Here is a 27,577-nt window from a genome sequence, read left to right as displayed (position 1 = left end):
AGAGGAAGCAGGCTTCCTGCCAAGGAGAGAGCCCAATGTCGGGCTCAATCCCAGGATCCTGGGATCATGATCTGAGCGGAAGGCAGAGGCTTAACCCACTGAGCCACCCAGGCTCCCCTAGCTCACACTTTTTAGGAGTAAGGTATCTCCATATGCTGTAGAAACTGACATTGTCATAGAGATGGTCTTTTTTTTTTCTTTAAAGAGTTTATTTATTTATTTGACAGACAGAGATCACAAGTAGCCAGAGAGGCAGGCAGAGAGGGGGGGAAGCAAGTTTCCTGCTGAGCAGAGAGCCAGTTTCGGGGCTTGATCCCAAGACCCCGAGATCATGACCTGAGCTGAAGGCAGAGGCTTAACCCACTGGGCCACACAGGTACCCCAGTAAAGGGGTTTAAACAAGCTTCATCACCCTGTATATGGTATGTTGTAGAAGGAATTGGGCGGGAAGGAATTGGGCGGGAATTGAGCAGACTGACTATAACTACACTTCTAGTTGGTTATTCTTTGGGGTATATTGGTTAGTTTAATATCCTAGGCAGAGGATTTACTGGCTGTTTTTTTTTTTTTTTAATGCTTAAAGTGAAAAAAGTCAGAAAAATATTCCATATTCACTATTCACTTCCTTTCTTCAGATAAGACATGTGAAAACTACTTGTTGGCCAAATTTTAGGACTTAATGTTTCAAAAAATGTTCAGTACATAATGTTGCAAAAGATAAATCTTTATTAGCTAAATTTCATTATATTTACTATATCTCAATTTGTGGCACCAACAGGTCTTTCTTCAGTTTACTCAGCCTTGAGATAAGATATGCCGGCCAGGCATATATTGCTTGGCTCCTCATTTCTACAAAATGTTAAACCTTTCTCAGGATTGATGATCTGCTGAGGCTTATACTCAACAGATGTATAGAGTAGCATAGTCAATTACAAAGGAATTCAGTTTTGAGTTTGCAGATAGTAGAAGCTTGATCGAAAGCAGCAGTCTTTGGGGTAGATGTTCTCAATGACAGTTTTATCCTGTCTTCCATAAATGCTAAAATTCCAGTGGGTCAAGCCAGATTAGCAAAGACCTCAGTACCTAAATTGCATCCTCAACTCCTCAACAAAAGAAATTCCTATCTGACCTTAGTACCAAAACTTCTTCCCTAATCACTTACCTGTTCTAATATCATGGATTGTTTTGCAGGAAGGATTTCCCTCTTTTGAGTTTGCTATAAGGAAAACTGAATTTATACTTCTGTCCTAGATAAATATATATTTTTGTTAATATTTTTATTTAGAAAGTGGATATAGATTATGTATAATATGAATGTAAAAACTTTCTAGGTTTTTACATTCATACTAGTTTTCAGTTAAAAACTAGTAGTTTGGGGCGCCTGGGTGGCTCAGTGGGTTAAGCCGCTGCCTTCGGCTCAGGTCATGATCTCAGGGTCCTGGGATCGAGGCCCGCATCGGGCTCTCTGCTCAGCAGGGAGCCTGCTTCCTCCTCTCTCTCTCTGCCTGCCTCTCTGCCTGCTTGTGATCTCTCTCTGTCAAATAAATAAATAAAAATCTTTAAAAAAAAAAAAAAAAAACTAGTAGTTTGGTGTATATATAGAATTGTTCATACCCTGTATATGATTATTTTGTGTTTTTAACCCTAAACTAAGTTATTTTGTGCATTCCATTTTGTAGCTTATTTCCCATAATACCTTGAATGAATCTGCTACATGCACAAGTCTAAATTACCATTGTTTGTTACCTTGCCTTCATTTGGGCCATGGCTTTTTCACTATCTGCACAACTGTCAGTTCAGTGAAAAGACAAATGATGTCTTTAAAACATTATGGAAACTATTTTGACCTCATGGATTCCTGAAAAATTCTCAGGATCCTTCAGAGGTCTGCATTTCACAGTTTGAAAACCACTGACTTAATAGTTACAGAGTCTTCTGTCATACAAAGAAGGACTTTACCCATGGCAAGATTATAAGAATGACTTCTGTCTACTATTTTTATGTTTTGTATTTAATTTTTCACCTTTAAAATTGTATGGAATTTTATATTAATATCAGGTGTCAGATTGCTTCAAACTTTTTAAATGACTAACCTGATATTGTAATACCATTTTATTATAATCCACTTTTCTTCCTTATTTGAAATGCCATCCTTATCACACTATGCAGTTTTTTGCCATATTTATGACCTTTGTTTCCACTCTCCTTGTGCTCTACTTACATTGTCTTATTTTTATTTTATTTTTAATTTTTTTATTTTAATTTTTAAAAAATTTTATTTATTTGACAGAGATCACAAGTAGGCAGAGAGACAGGCAGAGAGAGGAAGGGAAGCAGGCTCCCAACCAAGCAGAGAGCCGGATGCGGGGCTCGATCCCAGGACCCTGGGATCATGACCTGAGCCGAAAGCCGAGGCTTTAACCCATTGAGTCACCCAGGCGCCCCTGTCTTATTTTTAATTTTATCTACTCTGTGTATTTTTCACAAATCTTTACTATAACATGTGGGACGTAAAATGCATCAACAAATACAGTACTGGAAGGATTTGGGACATGTATTTTTTTAAACACAAGGTATTTATAATTTGACATATATGTTATCAAGTTTACAGTTAATAAGAGTAGTTCATTATTACCTGAATCATTAATGTTTCAAGGTTGGAGATGACAAAACTGTGAAGCAATGGAAAATGGATGGACCGGGTTACGGAGAAGAGGAAGAACCATTACATACAATATTAGGAAAGGTACAGAAATAAATTGACCTATACTTTGTCTATTAAAATTCTTCTCTTAAAATTATTTCAGAAATTTAATTAAAAAATAAAAGATGTAAATGAGACTTTAGGCTGCAATAATTGACCTATTTTAAGCAATATTTAATACAGTTAAGGTCCTTTGCAGCTAAAGAATTTGAATAGGTCTTTGGTGTTCACTGTATTGGGTTCAGTTTCTGTGTTTACCTGGAAGATGCAATGAAACATTTCCTATGGCAAGTCCATGGGAAGAAATCTATAAGAAAAATAATGCTTCGGCTTCTCTCTGATTTATATTATCATAGATCTTACACAAAGCTCAGAATTTCTTACTTGGAAGAACCCCTTAGGCAATGAAGAGGTATTATAACATACTTTTTGTATAAATCTCATTTACATTTCTTAGAATATTATTCTGTAAATCAAATGATATGGTTTAGTTATAGCTTAAGTATAATTCAGATCACATGGCCTGCCCATGTTTCATAATGCTTACATTTTTATATTAAGGGAACTTCTAAAGTTAATCTTTAAATATATACATTTGTAAAATCGGCTTGTCATTTTAGTATTATTGTTGATATATATTTAAGTTCTGCTTTTCAGATTTCAAGAAATTTTAAAATTTTCAAGGCACATGGAGGTGGGACATGAGTATTAGATGGAAATAATTTGCAACTGGTAAAAAAAATTAGGCGTTAATTCTGAAACAAAATTGGTTTCATTCTTGAAAATGTCTTCTCTCTAGGAGTTCCAAATGTTTTTGAAATATTTCATCTTACCCCTGTATCTGTGGTAATGGGGATTAATTCTTACTGTGGAAAAGTTTGTCGGATTTGCCTTCATGAATAGAAAATAATTGGAAGCCTGCGGATGCTACTAAGAGTTCTTAAAAGCGTAAAGTGTTGGCTAAATATTTCCCTTTAATTTGCTTTGCAAACATTTTTTACCACATAGTATTAAAGACAGATTTTAATCTGCCCTGAATAGATCAATCTTATCTTTTGAGTGGGTAATTCAAAATTTATAAGATTTTATTGATTTTAACAATATTAGCATCCACCCTTGCCAGGTTTTTTTCAATTTTTATTTTAAGTGGGTTCCATGCCCAATGTGGGGCTTGAACTCACAACCCTGAGATAAAGAGTCATATGCTCTACTGAGTTTCTTTCTAAACAGGGATTTTCTTAAAAAAGATGAAAGTGTGGGTAAATATATTTAAAATATATAGATTTGAAATATTAATGATAAAAAGACCCATCTATAACAACATCTTTGCTCTTAAAGACAGTGTATACAGGAATTGATCATCACTGGAAAGAAGCTGTTTTTGCCACATGTGGACAGCAAGTAGACATTTGGGATGAACAAAGAACAAGTCCTATCTGTTCAATGACCTGGGGATTCGACAGCATAAGTAGTGTTAAATTTAACCCAATTGAGGTAATGTTGCTTTTTGAAATAGTTCTGCTTGCTGTTTCTTTATTTAATAATTTCAACTCTGTTTAGGAAACTTTGTATGCTATAAGAATTGTGTTTAAATTTTAATGGACTTCTGGCATTTGGTTAGTTTTCCAGACTGTATCTGAGTTGTTACCTTTGGTCAGATCTCAGCATGTTTGCCCACAGTTTAGTCCCATATATCAGTGTAATATATCTTTAGAGGAAGGTGTGTGGATGTGCTCATAGGAGTAGAATTCAAGCAAATGGTGTACCATGCCTTCACATAAGTAAAAATGTCAGTAAAATGATAGTTTACTCATGCCTTTGGTGCTCATGTTCCACAGATTACATCTGTGGAAAATGTTAATTTCTTAACTCTCTTTGAGGTCAGAAGAGGCATTGAGAATTAATTATTTGTAAGTGACAAGAGCACTAATAATTTATAATAATAATATGCACGATTAGTACTATGCTGCATGGTGATAGTTATATTTTTCTTTGGTCAGATGTCTGATATGGTTATCCTACATCCTTTGAGGTCTGAGGGAAGAGTTGGTAATTTAACTCTACTTATTGTTTATTGAGGTCTGAATTTAGGAAAGGAGGCTGCCCTAAAAGTTAAACTAGCCCTTGAACTTAAGACCTTTCCCTGAGCTATTTCTGAATACGTAACAATAGATGAACTCATTGTCCAAAAGGCTCAGTAGAAATGCCTTTTCCTGGAGAAAGAAAAGGAAATTACTGCATGTATAAACTAATCTTCAAAGTTATCATGAGATTATCATGATACGAAAGTTTTGTACTCTCAGAGACCCAAGGGATAAAAGGGAAAAAGTTAAGTCAAAGTAGCAGGGTATAAAATTGTTTATATGAAGTATTGGAACATGAGATGTTGCAGTTTTATGTGAGTTTGGCCTTGTGGTGCTGCCGAGAGGTCAGAGAGTCAGAGGGCACCCTTCCTGCCCCCCAGCATATCCTACCTGAACACTTCTGGAGGGGCTATGGTCAAGAGCAGGATTTGGAAAACTGGTTTGTGAGTCCACTGCCTGTTTTTATAGATCGCATTTTTACTAGAACATAACCATACCCTTTTATTTATATATTGTGCTGTGAGAGCAGAATGGCCAACAAAGTCTAAAGTATTTACTTTTTGGTCCTTTACAGAAAAAGATTGCTGACCTTGGTCTAGTGTTTCTATCTGTTCTGTATCTTCCTCACTCCATCCTACATCATCTTTTGGTTATAGAAGTGAGATACGGCATGGTGGGGGGTGGGGTGCAAGCCAGCTTTGCAGAGCCAGGCCAAGGTGACCCTTGGCAGAAGCAGGCTAAAACACCAGCAATTTGTAGGAACATTTTGTGTCCTACTTGGTGTGGAGCTAAACTGGAACTGTATTTTCTTCTAGGGTACCTTGTCAGTGACCTTACACAAGTCACACTTTTTTTCTATATTTGCTTCTTTATTTTTAAAATGAGATTAAATATATTCTCCAGTGTACTTTATATGGTTGTCATGAGGATAAACCGTGATTAAATTTTATGTGAATATTTTTTAAAGATGCTACCCAAATTTAGGATGATGTTACTACTATTAAAAAAAAATAAACAGAGCAGAGAGATATTGATTCCTCCTCCTCTGAGGGGTAAGCAGTATTTTGCTTCTCTATTTTGGTGAACACCTATGTCAAAAGAGCTGATAGTTAATTCCAAAAATCATAATTAGTTATTAGTGATGACCTAGTGACCATGTTTTTCAGACTTGCCTGTGTAAGAACTGTATTTGTTCAGCTGTGTGGGTTTTTTTTTTCTTTTTTATTACCCTTATGAACTTGAGTGGTAAAAGCAAATGGTGTGCATGTCTCTTATCCTATATTAAAGTTAATGGGAAGGGCATGTTGCTGTGAACAAATGGAGTGTATTTGTTTCCTCTAATCATTAATAATTAATTTTCTGTTAAAATATTGAAGCCTACAATTTTGGTAAAGCCAGAAGTTTTATGCTGAGCATTGCCACATTTTAAAGTGTAAAAGTCGGCCTTCAGTCTAGGTAGAATTTTTTGCTCAGATTAAAATCTTTATTTTTAGAAATGGAACCTAGTCAGACTTTGAGGTGGCATAATGAGAAACCAAGAAAGATTTAGAGGAGTCACTAATTACGGGAAAGTCTCAGAGGAAGTGATTTAAAAAGGAAGGTTTTAGGGTTTTTTTGTTCTTGTTTTTTTCTAAAGATTTTATTTTATTATTTGGCAGCGAGAGAAGGAACAGTGGGCGATGGGGGTAGAGGGAAAGAGAGGGAGAAGCATATTTCCCACTGAGCAGGGGGGCCTGATGCGGGGTTCAATCCCAGGACCTGGGATCATGACCTGAGCCAAAGGCAGACACTTAACTGAATCACCCAGGCGCTCCAAGAAGGAAGGTTTGGGAAAGGACTAGAGAAGAGATCATGATTGTAGCATTAGCTTTTTGATGTTTTATTTGAACTGTGTACACACATACAGTAGGAGTTAGCTGGCCCTAGGGCTATGTAGTAGATAACTCTTCTTCCTGCACCTGCAGTAGGTAGTGATAGGCAGAAGCCAGGAGTTATGGTGTCAGAAACCATGAGTGAGGAGGCCTGGCGGGACTCAGGCCCTGCTCCTCGATAGGGGGCTTGCTCTCATGTAAAGCCAAGGGTTAGTTATATCAGCCTCTTGAAGATTATAACTAACTTATAAGTAAACTAAGGACTTGCAGGTAGGATATGCTGCGGGGCAGGAAGGGTGCCTTCTGACCGTTTGACCTCTCAGTAGCACCACAAGGCCAAATTCACATCGAACTGCAGCATCTCATGTTTCAATACTTGCTACAAACAATTTTATACCCTGCTACTTGACCTTTTTTCACTTTTACTAACTTTGAGTCTCTGAGAGTGTAAAACGTACCTATCAGGATATTCTCTTATACCATCTAACATGATAATCTCTTGATAACTTTGAAAATTAGTTTATATATGCAGCAATTAAACAGTTGGACAAAGAACAGGTTTAGTTTATATAGAGTTATTGAACGTGAGGAAATGTTTAACTATTAAAAAGCAGTAGTTTATATGATTAGGAAATATTTCTGTACAGATATGCCACTACTTAATGCTTCCCGGTTGCAGTAAAATTGATGTATTTCCACACTGCAGTGTATATTGATACAGCTCCTTGGAAAACAATTAGTCCTAAATATCAAAAGCCATAAACTTGTTCATTCTTTTGATTCAGTAATCCACTACTGAAATTTTATCAACTCTTAAAAGAAGAGTTGAGTTTATGAAAATGTTTGTTGAAGTGTTAGTGATACTACTGAAAACTAGGAAATAGGTTTAAATTGAAGAATGGATAAATAGGGGCCCCGGGGTAGCTCAGCAGTTGAGTGTCTACCTTTGGCTCAGGTCGTGATGCCGGTGTCCTGGGATTGAGTCCTATGTCTGGCTCCCTGTTCAGTGGGGAGTCTGCTTCTCCATTTGCCCCTGGTCCTGCTTGTGTTCTCTCACTCTGTCTCTTAAATAAATAAATAAATATTTTTTAAAAAAGAATGGATAAATGAAATCTGTTCTATTATAAAAAGAACACCGAATTATCTGAACACTCCCATCACTGGCATTAAAATACACATTTAGCAATGAAAATAACTTAGGTTGCTGAAGTTAAGAATGATTCATTGTTCTATCTTAAAAATGGACTTCGATATTATAACTTTGTATCTTAAATATTAAGGGTAATTGAATCATTTGTTCATTGAATGGACAGGGTTTGCTGCCAAGCCTGGCCTTTAACTGCTGATTGTTATTTTTAGACATTTCTCTTGGGAAGTTGTGCTTCTGACAGGAATATAGTACTATATGATATGAGGCAAGCTACTCCTCTGAAAAAGGTGAGTTTCAGTTTGTTTTCTGCTTTGTACAATTGTTAATGCATTCCTCGATGAGATGAGTGACCAAATAATGTGAAACCTTTTTTTTTTCAGAATTACATTTTTTCATAGGCTTGTTCTTAGAAGCCAAAGTGATTATAATGGCATTCTCTCATCTTGTTGCTTTTTAGGGACCCTTAAGTTTTTACTAAGTTCTGTATCCTAGCCAACTTTGTATCTTCTTTAATGTCAGTAAATTTTAGGCACTGAAATTGGTACTTACTGAGCTCAGAGTTCTAAGTATTGCATCCCATTACTTCACACCCCATGGTTTTCATATGACACATACAGGATTCTGTTCCAGAATGTTTTGTAATGGATTCACATAACAAGCTTTATTTGTTTAATTACATGCTGATGGATACTAGTTGACTAGGTCGTGTTTAGATAAGCACTGTCTTGTTCAAGGTGACTCATTTCCCCAGCAGTTATAAGGCAGTCATTCCAGGACTTAGATACCAAAGCTGAAACAACCTTAAGCTGACTCTACAGAGGGACAGACATATTGTCAGTAAAGAGAGGAGTGCCGTTATAAGTAAAAGGGTATAAAGTTGAAGTCAAGTGCTCAAACTCAAGATTGCAGAAGGACCTAGACACCATTCATGTGCCATAGGTCTGTTGTGATAGTCCACATGTGAAAGAAATGCTTTTAATACTTTTGTTATTCTAAACTATTTTTACTACATGTAATAAATTCAGAAATATTAGAAGTAAAGTATATTCATTGAGATTTGAACTGCATAAAAATGATGATCTTTCCAAAGTACCACTTTAATCCTTTCACCCATTCACGTGGTCTAGTGGGCAGATTTTGCATAAACTTTGGTGTTAGGCCTTAAGCAGGTAACTTGATCTGTGTTTCTCCTATAAAATGATGATATTAACAATTATTTTCCAGCACATTGGTGAGAATAAAACATGATATTTTACGTTTTATTAGCAGAATACTAAGATGAAATCTAGTTTAATAGATAGTAGTTTCTGGCCCATGTGTCCTTACATTTTCTGCTTTTAATGGTGTTCTGTTACTTTTGGTTGAAGGAAAGAACTATAGCCTGGCTTTCAAGGCCCTCCATATCTGGTCCCAGTTTGCATTCCATTGATCTATTCGTTTCAGTTAGTGAGATAACTTTTAAATAAGGTTTGTCACATGCAGGTCACCTTGGTGGAGGCAGAGGTCCTGTTTTCTTTCATTTCTTTATTCTATATAGTAGGCTATCATTGTTTCTTCTGTCCTTTCTCTCCTACTCTTATTAGTTTTCAACCAGGGGTATATTTTTAGAAATGTGAGAGGGGCATTTTAGAGACTGGCCTTTAGTGGACATGTGCCTGAGAGGCTAAACATTTACAGTGGATGTTCATAGCAAAAGATTATCCTACTCGAAATGCCAGTAGTGTTCTTGGCTGAGAAACAGATAGGCTGGTCTGTCCCAGGTCGGCTCAAATCATGCTTGTCTTTTTAAAATCTTTCTTCTTTAACCCTAAAATCACCGTTAATTTTGCCCCCAATTTGATACTTAATGATTTACTGTTTTTATTATATTTTAACTTCTCTTACATATATCTCATTTTTCTGACTAAACGATAAGTTATTCAAGGTTGAGGGACCATTTATTAAGCGTTTTTGTATTTTTCAGTCTTTACTGTTTAGCCTGTGTGCTCCGGAAACAATTAGTGATTGATTTCTTTTCCTCTTGCACCAACCTGAGTACTGTGCACATAATAGGTGTTTACTAAATATGTGCTTAAATCAATTAAAAAAGAAAGGATGTGAAGTGGGAGACTTAATTCATTTGAGAGGGAATTGATTTCATGGTGATGGGTTAGTGTCTTCTTCCTTTCTCAGGTCATCTTAGATATGAGAACAAATACAATTTGTTGGAACCCTATGGAAGCTTTCGTTTTTACTGCAGCAAATGAAGATTACAAGTAAGTTTTCTTCTTTTTAAAACTTATTTGGTTCTAGGGGCACCTGGGTCGCTCAGTGGGTTAAGCCTCTGCCTTCGGCTCAGGTCACCATCTCAGGGTCCTGGGATCAAGCCCTGCATTGGGCTCTCTGCTCATCGGGGAGCCTGCTTCCTCCTCTCTCTCTCTCTGCCTGCCTCTCTGCCTACTTGTGATCTCTGTCTGTCAAAAACAAAACAAAACAAAACAAAACCAAACCCAGAAAACTTATTTGGTTCTATGTGAAGTGGCTCAACTGTATAAATTTTGCTAATGAAATACGTTTTCCTAGATAGTATGCCTTCAAATATAAGATAGAAAATTGTCACTTGTGTCTCTAAAATAAACGTATCTTCCAAACTGGAGAAGAGTGTCTTAGAAAAATATTCTCAGTAGACCAGAGACCGTAAACTACGACCCATGGGCCAAATCCTGTCTACTGCCCGTTTTTGTAAATAGTTACTGGATTATAATGATACTCATTTATATATTGAATATGGCTGCTTTTGTGCTATCATGTCTGAGTTGAGTGGTTGCAACAGAGACCATGTGGCCCACAAAGCTAAAAATATTTATTATGTGACCTTTCGGGAAAAAGTTGTCTGATCTCTATGCCATATAGTGACTGAACCATACATGTTTTAATAGAAACTAAAAATATTTGCCTACAAAATGTGTAGTTCTTCACTGATGATACTCATATAGTCAGTCATGTTATCAGCATCACTATTAACTTTAGTAAGACAAAAGGAAAAATAAAATTTCAAGTCTTACCTTAACATGTATAGACTCCATGTAAAGGTAACTTAAAAGACTTAGAAGTCTTACATTTTTTACTTAGGTGGAATTTTTTGTTAATTTTCTAAAAATTAACATATAATGTATTATTTCCTTCTGGTGTTCAGGTCTGTGAATCATCAGTCTTACACAATTCACAGCACTCACCATAGCACATACCCTCCCCAAAGTCCATAACCCAACCACCCTGTCTCTTCCCCCTTCTCACCCCCAGCAACCCTCAGTTTGTTTCCTGAGATTAAGGGTCTCTTATGGTTTGTCTCCCTCCCTGGGAAATCTGAGATTTGAGGCTTATTGAAAAGATGCAAAAATAATATCTACCAGCCAGCTTCCTCTAAGGTTAACATCTTAATGTAGCTATAGTTCAGTTAGCAAAAACAAGAGATTAACATGGGTACAGTGCCTTTGACATCGGTTAACTAAATACAGACTTTATTCCATCACCAGTCTTTCCATTAATATTTTTTGGTCTCTTCTAGAATCTAACACAGGACTCTGCGTTGCATTTAATTGTCATGTCTCCTTAGTCTGCTCAGTGTGTGACTGTTCCTCAATCTTCCCTTGTCTTTGATGACCTTAGTCCTTTTGGAAAGGATTTACTTGTTAGTTTATCTTGTAGACTGCTCTTAATTTGGGCTGACCTGATGTTTTCTCATTATTAGATTGAGATTATGCAATTTTTGCAAGAATACCTCAAAACTGATGTGCCCTTCTTGGTTCATCACTTCAGGGGTACATGATGTCACTTTGTCTTATTATTGGTGGTTTTAATCTCAATAACGTAGTTAAGATGATATCTGCCAAGTTTCTGCGCTATAGTTACTATTTTTTTCCTTTGGTAATTAATACAAATCTTTGGAGAGATACTTTGAAGTTATGTAGATACCTGGTTTCTTAAACTTCTCAATAATCTTAGCATTTTGAAGCATTTAATATTAGGAACTTGAATACAGTAATGCTGTGTTACTGTTGTCCTTGTGCGCATTGGTTCATCTGAAGCATTATTCTTTTAGCTGTTGATAAAGGTTCTTTAAATCTTGAAAATCATGAACTCATTTTTTTAAATTTTACCAGCTGTGCAAAAAGTATAGCTTTCTAATTTTAATACACCCTTTGAAAAGCCATAGTCACTTTTATATATCACTGACAGGAGCGGAACTTTATTGGAAATGACTTGTCAACCATACAAAACCTTAAAAGTTCTCATGCTTTTGGACTTAGTAATTTACTTGTAGGAATTTGTCCAGATTTAATTGAATCTGTCCCATTCAGTTACAGATTGAATTTCAGAAATTCTAATGCTGGAATTTAATTCAAGAATTACTTAAAATTAAAAGTTGGAAATTTTTTATTAAATTATAAATAAATATATTTAAAATTTTAAGTATAAATTATTTTAACTCATTTAAATATGCAACCATAAATGTTTACAATATGCTACATAAAATATCAGAATATAGAACTTTATACAGTATTACCAATTTTGTTAGGAGTATATATCTAAATATTAGTGTAGTGAAAAAATTAGAAGTAAGTATACTGCACCATGTGTTGTTCCTCTGGGTGGTGGAATTAAAGGTATTTTTGTACCTTTTTGAAAGCATTACATTTTCTGCAGTGAGATTTATGTTTATGAGGATGAAAGTGTGTAAATATAATCTTTAGGAATAATAAAAATTGATAATATTTTTCCCTATCCCTTAGCTGCTGTGTAAAAAAGCTATATATTTAGGTGTGCATTATTTAGCCAGTGGTCTTAGTTTCCTTATTGTCTCTTAGTACTGCATTGTTTCTTTATAAGAATTTATATGGAATAATCAAACATTCTTTTACAGCTTGTATACGTTTGATATGCGTGCGCTGGACACTCCTGTAATGGTACATATGGATCACGTGTCTGCGGTGCTTGATGTGGATTATTCTCCCACTGGGAAAGAGTTTGTGTCTGCTAGTTTTGATAAATCTATTCGTATCTTTCCTGTGGACAAAAGTAGAAGCAGGTATGTGACTACCAGTAAACTATTTGTTCTTATCTTGATCATCATTTACCTTTTTTGAAAGGTGGTTTGGTTATGTGTATATGGGGGACTCACATACAGGTATTGTGACTTAGGATACCAACTTCCACGGTGTCATCTATGGGCAAAACGTGAGCCTACTGGGCAGTTTCTTTCTCTGAGTAGGAAACTACCTTTATATAATTTCTTGATAAGAAATCTTAGTGTTTGCTTTAGTGTTTGCCTTTATTTCAGAGTTGTTTTTAAGTGTTTATAGTACACTCTTTTTTAAGACTTAATTTTGTTTTTAAGATTTTATTTATTTATTTGACAGACAGAGACCACAAGTAGACAGAGAGGCAGGCAGAGAGAGAGAGGAGGAGGCAGGCTCCCTGCTGAGCAGAGAGCCCGATGCAGGGCTCGATCCCAGGCCCCTGGGATCATGACCTGAGCCGAAGGCAGAGGCTTTAACCCAGTGAGCCACCCAGGCGCCCCAAGACTTAATTTTTTAGGGCATTTTTAGGTTACTACTAAATTGAGAGGAAGATAACATTTTGTTTTGTTTTGTTTTTTTGAGATTTTATTTATTCATTTGAAAGAGAGCATGGGAGTACAAGCAGAGGAAGTGGCAGAGGGTAGAGGGAGAAGCAGGCTCGCCACTGAGCACAGAGCCTGGTATGGAACCTGATCCTACCCTGGGATCTTAACCTGAGCCGAAGGCACATGCTTAACCAACTGAGCCACCCAGGCACCCCCAGAAATTTGTTGTATGTTCTCTGCCCCAATGCATGGAGAGCTGCTACCCCTCCACCCATTATCAACATCATTCACCGGAATAGTACATTTGTAGTAATAAGAATAAATGTGCATTGACACATCTTAATCACCTTAAATCCATAATTTATCTTTAGGGTTCACTCTTTGTGTTCTGCATTCTTTGGGTTTGAACAAATATATAATGATATATTTTCATCATGATAATATTTCCATTGCTCTAAAATATAAACTTTAAAAAATTATTTTAAAAATTTTAAAAATGTTAAGAATGTAGAGAAGTTTTCCCTCATATAGTTTAAGAGCAATTAATAACAATACTTTACCTTTTTTTTTTCTTATTCAAACTCAGCTCTTATACATTCAAAGCAAAAATAAGAAAGAGAAAAAAAAACAGTTTAAATTGTGAGGACCATTCTTTCTCCATTCCACTAGTAGTTATATGCCCTGGAATGGCCAAGAAGTGGGAGATAGGATACTTAGCTGTCCTGTCCTCCATTTGTCTCTTATTCTGTAAGCACATCCAGTGTAATTCTAGTGTGAAGATAGATGTTACTTTGTAGAGCTTGGCCCTTTACTACATATTATGTATTACTGAATGTAATGTATATTTATACATCTCTATTATATAGTGCTGTATTGAGTTAGTTAATAGCGAATTATGGCATTTTAAGGTTTTAAGGATAGTTTGACTGCACTTGGTTTTTTGCTTTATGAGCGGACTATAAAACCCAATTCTTGTGTAAGATAATTGCTGCTTGTATAGTGTGCTTTGGTTTATAGAGCACTTTCATGCATACTCTTGTTGTTCCTTAGTAATGCTTTATATTGTCCCTGGAAGCGTATTCAGAGCAAAACCAAGTAAGTTGGGGGAAATTTTCCTGTAAAAAATAATGATTATTAGTATACCTGGCTGGCTCAGCCCATTGGGTCATGAGTTCAAGCCCAATGTTTGGTATAGAGATTACTTAAAATAAATTTTTTTAAAGGATAATTAAAGTATTATAGTGGTGTTCACAATTGAAGATATGACTACCTCCATTTAAATATAGTAATAGTATTGACATTAAAATTTAAAAAGAATAAATGAATATTCTTTCTAAAATACCATATAAATATATATACACAGTGCATTCATATGCATAAATACATACACTTGATTGAGTGTCCTATTCTTATGTGGTGGAATTAAAGCTCAATGGGGGGGGGGCGCCTGGGTGGCTCAGTGGGTTAAAGCCTCTGCCTTCGGCTCAGGTCATGATCTCAGGGTCCTGCGATCGAGCCCCGCATCGGGCTCTCTGCTCGAAAGGGAGCCTGCATCCCCCTCTCTCTGTGTCTGCCTCTCTGCCTGCTTGTGATTTCTGTCTGTCAAATAAAATCTTAAAAAAAAAAAAAAAAGCTCAATGGGGAAAAGATGGACTTGGTGAAAGGTAACAGTGATTAGAGGTAGGAAAGGAAAGGAGAGGAGTGAGTGGAATCTGGGAGAGGAAGGAACAGAAAACATATATAATGAGAGTGGGAGGTGATGATCTGTGCCAGAGGACCACGGTGTGGAGCTGGTAAAGCAGTGTACCCAGCTTCATAAAGATTGCTGATAGTAGGCAGGCCAGGGATACTCAGCACTACACTAATGAAGACTGGCTCTTGATGATCGTAGTAGAGAGTTGTTCTGGGACCCTTCCTTCCCTTAAGGGAAAAATGACTCTAGACAACATAAATTTGGTGTTGTAATTACGGCAGGCTGGAGAAATCTCACCATTTTAGTGCAGTGATGAGAATTTTGGTCACTACTTGTACTGAAAACTAGCTTAGCTTCTATAGTACTGAACCTTTTTGAGTCTTTTGAGTGATGTTCATTTTCAAAGTTTGTATTGTGTCCTTTTTCTGCCTCAGGGGCGTTCTGTTCTAGAATTCAGGTACATCTAAATCAGGGGCCTTGGGTGCAGAATTTCAAGGAGTTCCTCATTGTTGTCAGGGTTGTGCAGGTGCCATCCCTGTGTCTACACCTCAGTTTCTTCACCCTCATCCCAGCCTCATTTCAGAAATAAAAAAGTCTTTCAGTGACTCCTCAAAGTCAGACAACTCATCCATACCTTTTTTCGTCCTAGCCAACCTGCTTTTGTTTAACTTTTTGGTATTTTTATTTATGGTAGTTGCGTCTTCCTACTCTGTGATTAGAGGAAGCCATACTGATTCCTAACCTTTCTTGTATTACTGATTATAAGCATGCCATTATCATCATTGTTATGTATATCATTAAAAAGGTTCTTGAATCAAAAGCATAATGACAGGAGTATTCTGATGACGTTGATCTTCATTCCATTTTCTGCATGTAGAACTCCCGGTGTTGGGTTTCATATGGCTGTTGCCTCCTTTACAACTTACTGGATATTCTCCAAACTGTCATGAATGGTTTGTTGGGATTATTCAGTCAGGCCCGCAGCAGGGCTGCTGGTTTGCATTCTTCTCACATCCCTGGAAGATACTAAGAATTAGGGGAATGTGGCCCTCCGTTATTTTCTTTGCATCACAGCTGCCATAGTAGGACAGCACTTTTCTTTTTCTTTCTTTTTTTTTTTTAATTAAATTTTTTATTTTTTTATAAACATATAATGTATTTTTTTTTAAAGATTTTATTTATTAATTTGACAGAGAGAAATCACAAGTAGACAGAGAGGCAGGCAGAGAGAGAGAGAGGGAAGCAGGCTCCCTGCCGAGCAGAGAGCCCGATGCGGGCCTCGATCCCAGGACCCTGAGATCATGACCTGAGCCGAAGGCAGCGGCTTAACCCACTGAGCCACCCAGGCGCCCCAACATATAATGTATTTTTATCCACAGGGGTACAGGTCTGTGAATCGCCAGGTTTACACACTTCACAGCACTCACCATAGCACATACCCTCCCCGATGTCCATAACTCCATGCCCCTTCTCCTGGCCCCCCACCCCCCAGCAACCCTCAGTTTGTTTTGTGAAATTAAGAGTCTCTTATTGTTTGTCTCCCTCCCAATCCCATCTTGTTTCATTTATTCTTTTCCTACGCCCCAAACCCCCCATGTTGCATCTCCACTTCCTCATATCAGGGAGATCATATGATAATTGTCTTTCTCCGGTTGACTTACTTCGCTAAGTGTAGTACCCTGTAATTCCATCCAAATGGCAAGATTCCATCCAAACATCATCGCAAATGGCAAGATTTCATTTCTTTTGTTGGCTGCATGGTATTCCATTGTGTATATATACCATATCTTCTTTATCCATTCATCTGTTGATGGACATTTAGGTTCTTTCCATAGTTTGGCTATTGTGGACATTGCTGCTATAAACATTTGGGTGCACGTGTCCCTTCAGATCACTGCGTTTGTATCTTTAGGGTAAATACCCAGTAGTGCAATTGCTGGGTCATAGGGTAGCTCTATTTTCAACTTTTTGAGGAACTTCCATGCTGTTTTCCAGAGTGGTTGCACCAGCTTGCATTCCCACCAACAGTGTAGAAGTGTTTCCCTTTCTCCGCATCCTCGGCAGCATCTGTCATTTCCTGACTTGTTAATTTTAGCCATTCTGACTGGTGTGAGGTGGTATCTCATTGTGGTTTTGATTTGTATTTCTCTGATGCCAGGTGATGTGGAGCACTTTTTCATGAGTCTTTTGGCCATTTGGATGTCTTTGCAGAAATGTCTGTTCATGTTTTCTGCCCATTTCTTTTTTTTTTTTTTTTTTTTTAAAGATTTTATTTATTTATTCGACAGACAGAGATCACAAGTAGGCAGAGAGGTAGGCGGAGAGAGAGGGGGGAGGAAGCAGGTTCCCCGCCAAGCAGAGAGCCCGATATGGGGCTCGATCCCAGGACCCTGGGATCATGACCCGAGCCGAAGGCAGAGGCTTTAACCCACTGAGCCACCCAGGCGCCCCTTCTGCCCATTTCTTGATTGGATTATTTATTCTTTGGGTGTTGAGTTTGCTAAGCTCTTTATAGATTTTGAATACTAGCCCTTTATCTGATATGTCGTTTGCAAATATCTTCTCCCATTCAGGACAGCACTTTTCTAATAGGATGCATAAGCAGACAGAAAGAATGGGAAAAGAACAAAGAAAGAGAGAATTGAGAATGTTTGGACACCTATTATCTCAAGGACCCGCAGCTGAGTTCAAACTGAATTATTCCAAAGCTATTGTGGGCGTCCAAACATGGGTCTATCTAAAAAGCTCAAGTAATTTCCAAAGTTGTATGAAGTAAGGAGTTCTTAAGCCCCATTTCCAGGGAGTTGTCTTCTGATGTCATTTAGAGATTTTGTAATCACTGTGGTGATATATAGTACTTGTTGGGTTTAGATACAAGTGGTCTTTCCTCTAATCTTTGCCTTCATCTGCTGAGCAGGTAGTTCTGGTTTGTTCTGTGGTCTTCTTTTTGTGTAATGTTTATGTAATGTTTATTACAAACATCAGATAGCACAGCCAGTGCTTTGAATAATCTTTATTTTTAAACTTTTTCTCTGAAAGACCTTAAAATGGTAACATGTACTTTTGAAGTAAATTTTTAATAGATTATTTAAAAACTACAGGTAAGTCAGTATTTGAAATTAGAAAATAGTATGAAGTTTCCTCAAAAAGTTAAAAATAGAGCTACCCTACGACCCAGCAATTGCACTACTAGCTGTTTACCCCAAAGATACAGATGTAGTGAGAAGAAGGGGCACATGCACCCCAATGTTCATAGCAGCAATGTCCACAATAGCCAAACTGTGGAAGGAGCTGGGATGCCCTTCAACAGAGGAATAGATAAAGAAGGTGTGGTACATATATACAATGGAATATTACTCAGCCATCAGAAAGGATGGATACCCACCATTTGTATCGACATGGATGGACCCAGAGGGGATTATGCTAAGTGAAATAAGTTAAACAGAGGAGTACTGTGATAAGGTAATTATCACATGGTTTCACTCGTATGTGGAATATAAAAAGTAGCATAGAGGACCATAGGGGAAATGAGGGAAAACTGATTATGGGGGGAATCAGAGAGGGAGACAAACCATTAGAGACTATGGACTCCCGGAAACAAACTGAGGGTTTCAGAGGGGAGGGGGATGGGGGGATGGGGTAGCCAGGTAATGGGTATTAAGGAGGACGGGGTGTTATATGCAACTAATGAGTCGTTGAACACCACATCAAAACTAATGATATGTACTGTATGGTGGCTAACTGAACATAATAAAGAAAAACAAGTTACTCATTTGAGAGCTTAAAAAAATGAAATTAGGCTTATTGGGATTTCATTCAATATTTACTAAGCAAACAAGTAAATTACTTGCATTCACATGGAGTACTTTGACTGTATAGTAAAGAATTTAAGTTTTTAAAATGTATCTCCTAATAGCATGACTTTCAGTGAGCTTTTTAAAATCTTTAACATACATAAAGGTATCTAGAAGTTAAGAATTTTGCATACTTTACAATTAAGGAGGATCTGTTTTGGTTAAGGAACTAACCATTGGATTTGACTGGTTTCATATATCAACAGATTATTATTATTATTTTTTTAAAGATTTTGTTTATTTATTTGACAGACAGAGATCACAAGTAGGTAGATAGGGAGGCAGAGAGAGAGGAGGAAGCAGGCTCCCTGCCAAGCAGAGAGCCCGATGCGGGGCTTGATCCCAGGACCCTGAGATCATGACCTGAGCCGAAGGCAAAGGCTTAACCCACTGAGCCACCCAGGCGCCCCTCAACAGATTATTTTTAATGGTTAAAGCCTGATTGAATTTTCCTATCATTTATTTTTTTTTTTAAGATTTTATTTATTTATTTATTTGAGGAAGAGAGTGTGATCAAGCACAAGCACGGGGAGCTTCAGAGGGAGAGAGAAAAGCAGGCTCCCCACTGAGCAGGGACCTGCTTCTATCCAGGGAGCCTGATATTATGACCTGAACCAAGGGCAGACACTTGACCAACAGAGCCATCCAGGAATCCCAAATTTCCTGTCATTTAAATTCATCATGGGATACCTGAGTGGCTAAGTTGGTTAGGTATGCCTTCAGCCTAGGTCCTAGGGTCCTAGGTCCCAGGGTCCTAGGATCGAGTTCCCCATCACGCTCCTTGCTTGGTGAGGGACCTGCCTTTCCCTGCTGTTTCCCCTGCTTGTGCTCACTCTCTTTTTCTCTCTCTTTGACAGATAAATAAATAAAATCTTTTTACATACATACACACATTATAGTGCTAAAGAAAAGAAGGGCCACTTAAATAGGCAGAGATTATGAGAAATGAATCTTGTAAAAGCAGAGCATTGAGAGGGGAAAGAAATGCAGTCTGCCTCATCTAGTTTTTATTATAATAGGATGTTCTTTCTAACCATCCTTCCCCTTTTAGAAATAACTTTCTTTGGGTCTCTCTACATGTTCACTTGAGCTCAAAACATATCCGTTAGAAACATTGTAAAAAACTAGTTTTGTGAGTGTATCTCAGATAATTTTTATAAATCCAAATTCTTTCTGATCTGGTCATGATGTGTGGGTTTTCTTCTACTGTGCAAAATGGCCAAGTTTGGTTCCTTTCTGTCAAGTCTCTGTTTTGAATTGTCTAACCCAGATACGGAAAACTCATTTCTCCAAAAGTCTCTATTTTTCCTGACCTTGCCTTTTACTTGTCTTTTAATGCTCTTTTTAACACTTTCCCAATATAGAATTTTCTGTGAATTCACTTAGCGTGTTTCACAGCTTTCCAAATAGGTACGATATTTTACATCTCCATTTATTAAATGATTCTTAACTCATCAGACACTTCTATAGCCCACCCTTTCCGTTCACACATGTAAATCATCAACTCTCACTTTAATTAAGTAAGCTTTTTAAACAATTTGACCAAAACAAAAATCATACATTAGGATCAACATACCAGGATGTGCTCTTTGAAAGCTATTACATTTATTTTATTTTCCAGTAAAATGAAAAAAAAAATATGATTATTGACCTGAATTGATTTGGAGGGAGGAGACAGTTTCTTTTTGCTAAAAAATTACTCTAGCTTCAGCATATTTTATTTGTGTTATAAATTTGCCTTCAGTAATTTTGTGAACTTTCCTGGGCATCTGGTTTTGTTTAGTTTGTTTATATTTATTTTTCTTATTGGATTCTAATTCCTCTGAGGGCAGGAGTTTTGTTTTGTTTTGTTTTAACTCCCCAGGGCATAGCATAGAACCTTGTTAGTCTGGTTCAATGAAAGTACGTTAGCATTAATTTGAATTTCCCTTTTATACTCTCTTAAAGACTCAGAAATGCTTTCCTTATACTTGATGGGCAATGGTTAAAGAAAATCTGTATCAAAATCCTAATTTTAGGGGTGCATGGGTGGCTCGGTTGGTTAAGTGGCTGCCGTTAGCTCAGATCATGATCCCACGGTCCTGGGATCGAGCCCCATATCGGGCTCTCTGCTGAGCTTTTCCCTCTCCCTCTGCCTGCCGCGCTGCCTGCTTGTGCTCTCTCTCTCTCTGTGTTTCTCTGTCAAATAAATAAAATCTTTAAAAAATAGTAATAAAATTAATTAAATTTTAAAAATCCTAATTTTTACTTAATTCCTCTTTTGTAGGGAAGTCTATCACACAAAGAGAATGCAACATGTTATCTGTGTAAAATGGACTTCTGACAGCAAATATATTATGTGTGGATCTGATGAAATGAACATTCGTCTGTGGAAAGCTAATGCTTCTGAAAAATTGGGTGTGGTAAGAGAACCCGTTTTCTTTCATTGTCATAAAACTAGTTTCTAATTTAGTGGGTAATATTATATTGTAAAGAATTTATTTGAAATATTCTTAAGTATTTTGTTTTTTGGATTTTTTTTTTAAAGATTTTATTTATTTATTTGACAGAGAGAGATCGCAATTATGCAGAGAGGCAGGCAGAGTGAGAGGGGAGAAGCAGGGTCACCACTGAGCAGAGAGCCCCATGTGGGACTCAATTCCAGGACCCTGGGATCATGACCTGAGCTGAAGGCAGAGGCTTTAATCCACTGAACCACCCAGCCATCCCAGAAATATTCTTAAGTATTTTGATCAAACTGGCATAGTTGTGATAAAAAATAAGTTGGCAGCAAAATAGACAAGGCTGTATTGAGGTTTACTTTTTTATGTCATAGGCACCTTCAGAGGCCTTTGTTAATTAAAATATTTGATAATATTTGAGTCTTCTTGATTCTCTGTGTTTTTCTTGAGATAAGGAGAGAAGGTCTAAAGACTAGAAGGTTAGAACTGAGAATGCTTGCTTCCTCTGTTAAAGGAATAGTAATCAGGCACATAAAGGGTTCAAGTGCCTGGGAGGTCTTTTAATTTCAAAAACAGTGAAACACTAACTTAAAAAAATATATAGAAATCTTCAGACTGTAAAGAAGATTCAGTGAAGATATAACACATATTATCATTGGCTGGCTACCTCTGGATTGGAGGTTATGGTTGGTTTTTCTTTTGATTTTGATGTTTTCTGAATGTCTCATGTTTCTGCTATGAAACATTTCATATCAAACATGAGTGTTTTTATCAACAACAAATACTAAGTTTAAAGAGAAAAGGTTAAGTGTGAGTTATTTTCTACATAAGATAAACAGTAATTAAAGGCAATTTTATTTTAGGCTTAATGATTGGTAAATACCACACTATGCGTAGGTTTCAGTTCATCATTATATGTTCCTCTAAATCATATCCTTAACATTTGTTAAACGAGACATCACAGAATTGAACATTTTTTGTTTTCTGTTTCAGTAGTTATTTTTATGGAAAAAATGTCGAGGAATTAATTTAGGTACTTTTTCTATGCTGTTTATGCCCAGAGAAGGTCTGACTCAGTAGTCCACATAGCCCTACTCCCTCAGGACTGATATTTTAAGTGGTGGCATCTATCTACATTAGAGGCATACAGCCCAGCGTTTGCAGAGATAAGATTCACATAACTTTGCTAAGGGTAGAATTACTTTGGCAATTTTGGTCGCATATCCTAGAAGTTTAGTTTTTGGAAGAAACGGCGCTTCCTAGCTTTGTTATTTGAAGAAAAGAACAAACCATTCACTGAAGTATCAAAATGCATTTTTCCAGCTTACATCACGAGAAAAAGCAGCCAAAGATTATAACCAGAAGTTGAAGGAGAAATTTCAACATCATCCTCATATAAAACGCATCGCTCGTCACCGACATCTACCAAAATCTATCTACAGCCAGATCCAGGAACAGCGGATCATGAAGGAAGCTCGCCGACGAAAGTATGATTTGGGGCATTTGATTCTCTCTCAGTACCCTTCTCGAACTTCCCCTCTCAGATCACCGGAAATAAACAGAAACATGCTTTTCAAGGGAGTAATTTATGTGCTGTTGCACATCTCTGTAGAGATGTTTTTGAAATCTTCCTTGAAGGGGAAACAGTGATTATCTGAGAATTTCCATTACCTATATTTTGAGATTATGTTTAAAGGTCAACCAGTAGAAATGAATTCCATCAAAATAAGGAAACACTTTTGCTCATTCTAAAAAAAGTATTGTAAATAATGTTTTTAAAAATTCTCTCTAGTGAAGCTGGAATTAAGAGGTATTGTATATTTTCCAAGTTAAAGAGTGCAAAGAACTCATAGCATCCATTTCTTGAAACATGTTAGAAAAAGTTTTACTCATAGAATTTTGAATCTGAAGCAGAGCTCACTGCCATTTTCCCAGTAGAATGTTCTTCTCTTTGGAATAGGACACTATTATGTGATGAGAGAAGAAACAATTAAATTAACCAACTTGACTTCTAGCTACTTTTTACCCAGTCTCCTTGTGAAAATATTTTTCTTTTTCAGTAAGGAGTTTTCTAGTGAAAGAAAACCCTGGTTTTTCTAAGAAAGGTTTCTTTGGTTAAGGTGATTTCTCATAAACTTGCTTATGTTTTGTGTATTTTGTTTATTTCTAGGGAGGTGAATCGTCTCAAACATAGCAAGCCTGGATCTGTGGCAATTGTGTCAGAGAAGAAGAAACACGTAGTGGCAGTTGTGAAATAATACTTGGTATTCCTACCAATCCTGATGTATAATTATTTGTTATATTTTGATGTGCAGACTGTGCAAATAAAATACTGGTTCTAGAATAACGACAAACAGCTCAGTTACATGTGTAGAACTGAAAAACAGTACCCCTGAAAAACTGTCCTGAAAGATGGCCTGGTTGATAAGACTATCCAACATGTTATCCTTGATCTGCTTACTTATTTTATTGGAGAATACAGTATTGCCAACTAACATGTTTATTACTGCTAGAAACTGCAGATACACTTTGATCTATTATTGTAGATATACTGTACATTTGAATTTACATTTATGACCAAACATCTCTTTTGTTACCTTTAGTGTTACTTTGGGTTATTATTGCAATGATTCTTCCAGTGATTACATATAATGTGTGGAAGAATTATGTCAAAACTTTTTTTAATTCATTTAATTTTCTGTGCTTTATTGGTATTTGGCTCTTTGAGACTTTAAAGATAATCAGGTTGCATTTATATAACTTTTATAAATAATCATTATAATTTATGGTCAAGTTAAGATAATAAAACATCTTTTTCTCAGTGTTGTAACTTTGATCCCTTTCTGCTAATTTCTCTACATTCTCGGTAAATCATAAATACTTATGTGTTGGTTTTTTTTTTAAATTGTGGTTTAGTAAACTTTATTAGGAGTATATATAACCCAAATTTTAGGAAATTTTAACTAAAGAAGAGATTTTTAGGGGTACCTTGGTGGCTTAGTTGGTTAAGCATCCAACTCTTGATTGCAGCTCAGGTCTTGAACTCAGGGTCATCAGTTCAAGCCCGGCATTGAGTTCCACACTGGTTGTGGAAACTACTTAAACAAATAAAAAACTGAAAGAAGAGATTTGTAAAAATAAATATCTATGTTAAGAATGCATATATTTGTAGTAAAAATATAAAGAAATGCACAGGAATGATCAAAATCTGGAGAGTGGGAGGAAGATAAGGTGGGATAGACAGGAGACTTCCACTCTTACTGATGTTCGTTTCTTAAGCTGTATGATTGTTGTATTATTTATGCTTTCTTGGGTATTTCACCATATTTTTCTTAAGGCTGAGAAGAGGTCAGCCATCTACCTTTTAATTCATGTGATATGTTATAGGCCTTACTTATTTGATTTGCAAGGTGAACCAAGTTGTCTTTTGCACTATACTGCTGTTAGTTTGGGTGTGGTTTCAAAGATGTATGTATGCAAAAACTGATCCAAAAACATGAGCTTTGGTGAAATTTGAGTCCTACAAGAAGCAGATACCTAAATGGGATTAGATGTGCAAGAGATTTGTTGGCAGGAACTATCTGTAAAAGACTAAGAGGCAGGAGCAGGAGTACGCACGCAGGGAGAGCCTTCTCTCTGGACTATACGCTTGACACCTGTGACAGGAGAGCAGGAAGAAAGGAGGACTATGAGGAGCCTCAGGATGCAGTGTCGTTTTAAGAAAGGTTGGGCCAGGCTGATGGAGTGTCCTGGAACCAAAGTTGCTTATCTGAGGAGTCCCGTATTCAAGAATGGGCCATCACTACTACCCTCACTGTGCCCAGTTGGTGGCAGGGAGCAGCCGTGGGGAAGCATGACCTTAGAGTAATGCAGTAGTGGCAGCTGGGACCCTTCAGCTAGGACTTTATAGCTGCACCCCTTATGCCGTACAGATCCACTTCTTAGAGGTTTGGGGAACAACTCCTCCATGATTTCCATGCATCTCTTTTAGAAGAGGGAATTTGAATGGTCAGTAACCCCTCTCTCTGAAGGGCCACAACTAGTACTCGTCTTCTCTGTCTTCTGTCATCTTTTTATAATTTTCCTTATCTTCAGCTATCAGCTTAGCAAGTTTTGGTGGTTTTCCTAATAGTATGACCCAAACCTTCATTCCTGAGGGGACTGAACCTTTGGTAATCATAACCTCCCCACATAGGGGTTCCTATACATACCCATTAACAGTTGCAGTGGAGCAAGGGAATATCAGCAGACACCAAAGGGATTGCCTGTGTTCTGCACGTATTTTTCCCATCTCCCCCCCTAACTGCCTCTGGTCAAAGTCCGTACTCCTGCCAGGAGGCTGGCCACTCCTTTATGCTTTTGGTCCCTGGACATAAGTTCAAATACCTTGGTGAGAGTCAGTAGGACTTCTGCAGTGTTCCCTAGCAAGAGTATGTACCCCTTTGGCAACCAATTCTTCCAACCCTGCAGAGCCCAGAGTTTTAGGAATGGGAAGTAGTGGGTCAGTAAGAATGGTGGAGCCATTCCTTTTCCCTCTAGGTCCTTGGACACAAAGGTTTGTGATTTAGTGGATTTAATCATTCGAAAGGATGGTACCCCATCCTTTTACCATACTGTATCTGAGCTGGTGCTTACATTATGTCCATAGGCCATTCCAGTAATCTATGAGATTGTGTGTTTCTGTGTATGTGCTGTGATCAGTAGGGTCCTTTGGTTGGGTGCAGTCTCTTACTCCTTTGTTTTGAAGTAGGTTCCCTAGATGAATAACTGTGGAGTGGGATTCATGCCTGTGAATTAGGCATTCTGTTAATGCCCAGAAACTGGTGCTGGCTGAGATTTTGTGACTAATATCTGGGGATATCGGCATTGGTATGTCTGTGAAAATGAATTGCTGGCCCTTCTAGGATCAAAGGGATCATATAGTCGTGTTGGCACCAAGTGGTTGTTTGTTCTCCTCAGGGAATAAATAGTGCCATATCAACACAACATTGGTCTCTGTCATTAACAGGACAGTCAGAGACACAATAGCTAGATCCGCTTTGGTAAGTGGGACTTCATTTTGTTGAGCTCATTCATAGCCTCTATGCCACAAATCATTCTATCCATGTGCCCCGTGTGCCTTTTCCAGGTTGGCTAATGTCAACTAGTAGTTATTCTGTCTACTTGGTGCTTCAGTGCCTCTTCTATGGTCGATTTTTTGGTAAACATTAGCGTGCTGTATGAAATACTTAATCTTGACTCCCTCATATCCATTCATATACATCTACTCCAGACTTCCTTGTCAGATCTTCTAGCCTTTCCTTCCACATCCTGACCTGTCATCGACCATTGCCCAGGAATCTCATCTAAGGCTGCTTCTATATAAAATGATAACCTGGTATATTGCTCATAGATCTACCCATTAGGGTGATTTTTCCTCACCACTGTCTTTCAAGGCCATCCCCTTTATGTGTTTTTAAGGCAGCCATGGTTCATTTGTGCCGTGTGCCCACATACTGAGCCAAGCGAACCCCTCAGTAAATGAAGCTTGGGCCTTATCACTTCCTTCAGCTGCTGTACCCCGCAAGGCTGTTGGTGCAAATGGAGGTAAGACACTGATGGCAACTGTGGTGGGTGATGTGGAAATCTGTGCTAGCTACTCATATAGCTTGTTTTGCCCTCTGATCCTGCTTGGGCTCTACCTCAGATGTACCATTTCTGTCTTCTGATAGACTGCTGCTGAGTTCATACAGCTTTATATCTTGGTGATTCTAAATTCAGCTCAAAATGGGCAGTTGTGGACACATGGTTATTTGGTGCTCATCGCCAAACATTCTGTGTCTACCAGAGCTCAGTCACATTCCAGAAGTCACTTCTCAAAAGGTCTGATTTTGCACTACAGGTAGCATGGCCTTACTGTGGAATCCCAGAGTCATGATTCTCCCACTGGGGCTTATTATAAACTTTACACTGCATCTTTTTCCACCATTTCCACCATGCTTCCTTCACTATAAGGTCTACTGGGTCTTGTGACCCACGCATCAGGGCTACTTGTACCGTGGCCTAGACCTGATAGAGAACTATTTCCTGATCTGGGCTCCGCTCAAGACTTGTAACAGATGAGCCAAAGCAGTAAGTATTCTTAGGTATGAAATGTGTTACCTGCAAAGCTCAAATGGGTCTACCAGCCACAATG

The 27,577-nt window shown here is 37.5% G+C and overlaps 1 protein-coding gene across 1 annotated transcript in view; it reads left to right on the top strand.

Annotated features, from left to right (window-relative positions):
* The window catches only part of DCAF13 (DDB1 and CUL4 associated factor 13), a 30,421-nt gene extending 6,189 nt beyond the window's left edge, over positions 1 to 24,232 (top strand). Inside the window, exons 4-11 of the mRNA XM_044245168.1 lie at positions 2,657 to 2,746; positions 4,043 to 4,198; positions 8,019 to 8,096; positions 9,982 to 10,064; positions 12,713 to 12,877; positions 21,228 to 21,363; positions 22,726 to 22,889; positions 23,573 to 24,232. Coding sequence (XP_044101103.1) covers positions 2,657 to 2,746; positions 4,043 to 4,198; positions 8,019 to 8,096; positions 9,982 to 10,064; positions 12,713 to 12,877; positions 21,228 to 21,363; positions 22,726 to 22,889; positions 23,573 to 23,660 — 960 coding nt within the window. The 3' untranslated portion in view covers positions 23,661 to 24,232. The remainder of the gene's footprint in view (positions 1 to 2,656; positions 2,747 to 4,042; positions 4,199 to 8,018; positions 8,097 to 9,981; positions 10,065 to 12,712; positions 12,878 to 21,227; positions 21,364 to 22,725; positions 22,890 to 23,572) is intronic.
* The last annotated feature ends 3,345 nt before the right edge of the window (positions 24,233 to 27,577 follow it).

The sequence above is a fragment of the Neovison vison genome, chromosome 4 (assembly GCF_020171115.1).
Source record: "Neovison vison isolate M4711 chromosome 4, ASM_NN_V1, whole genome shotgun sequence".
Lineage (NCBI taxonomy): Eukaryota > Metazoa > Chordata > Mammalia > Carnivora > Mustelidae > Neogale > Neogale vison.
Note: the sequence above shows the minus strand (reverse complement) of the source record. Positions and strands in the feature narration are given on the sequence as shown.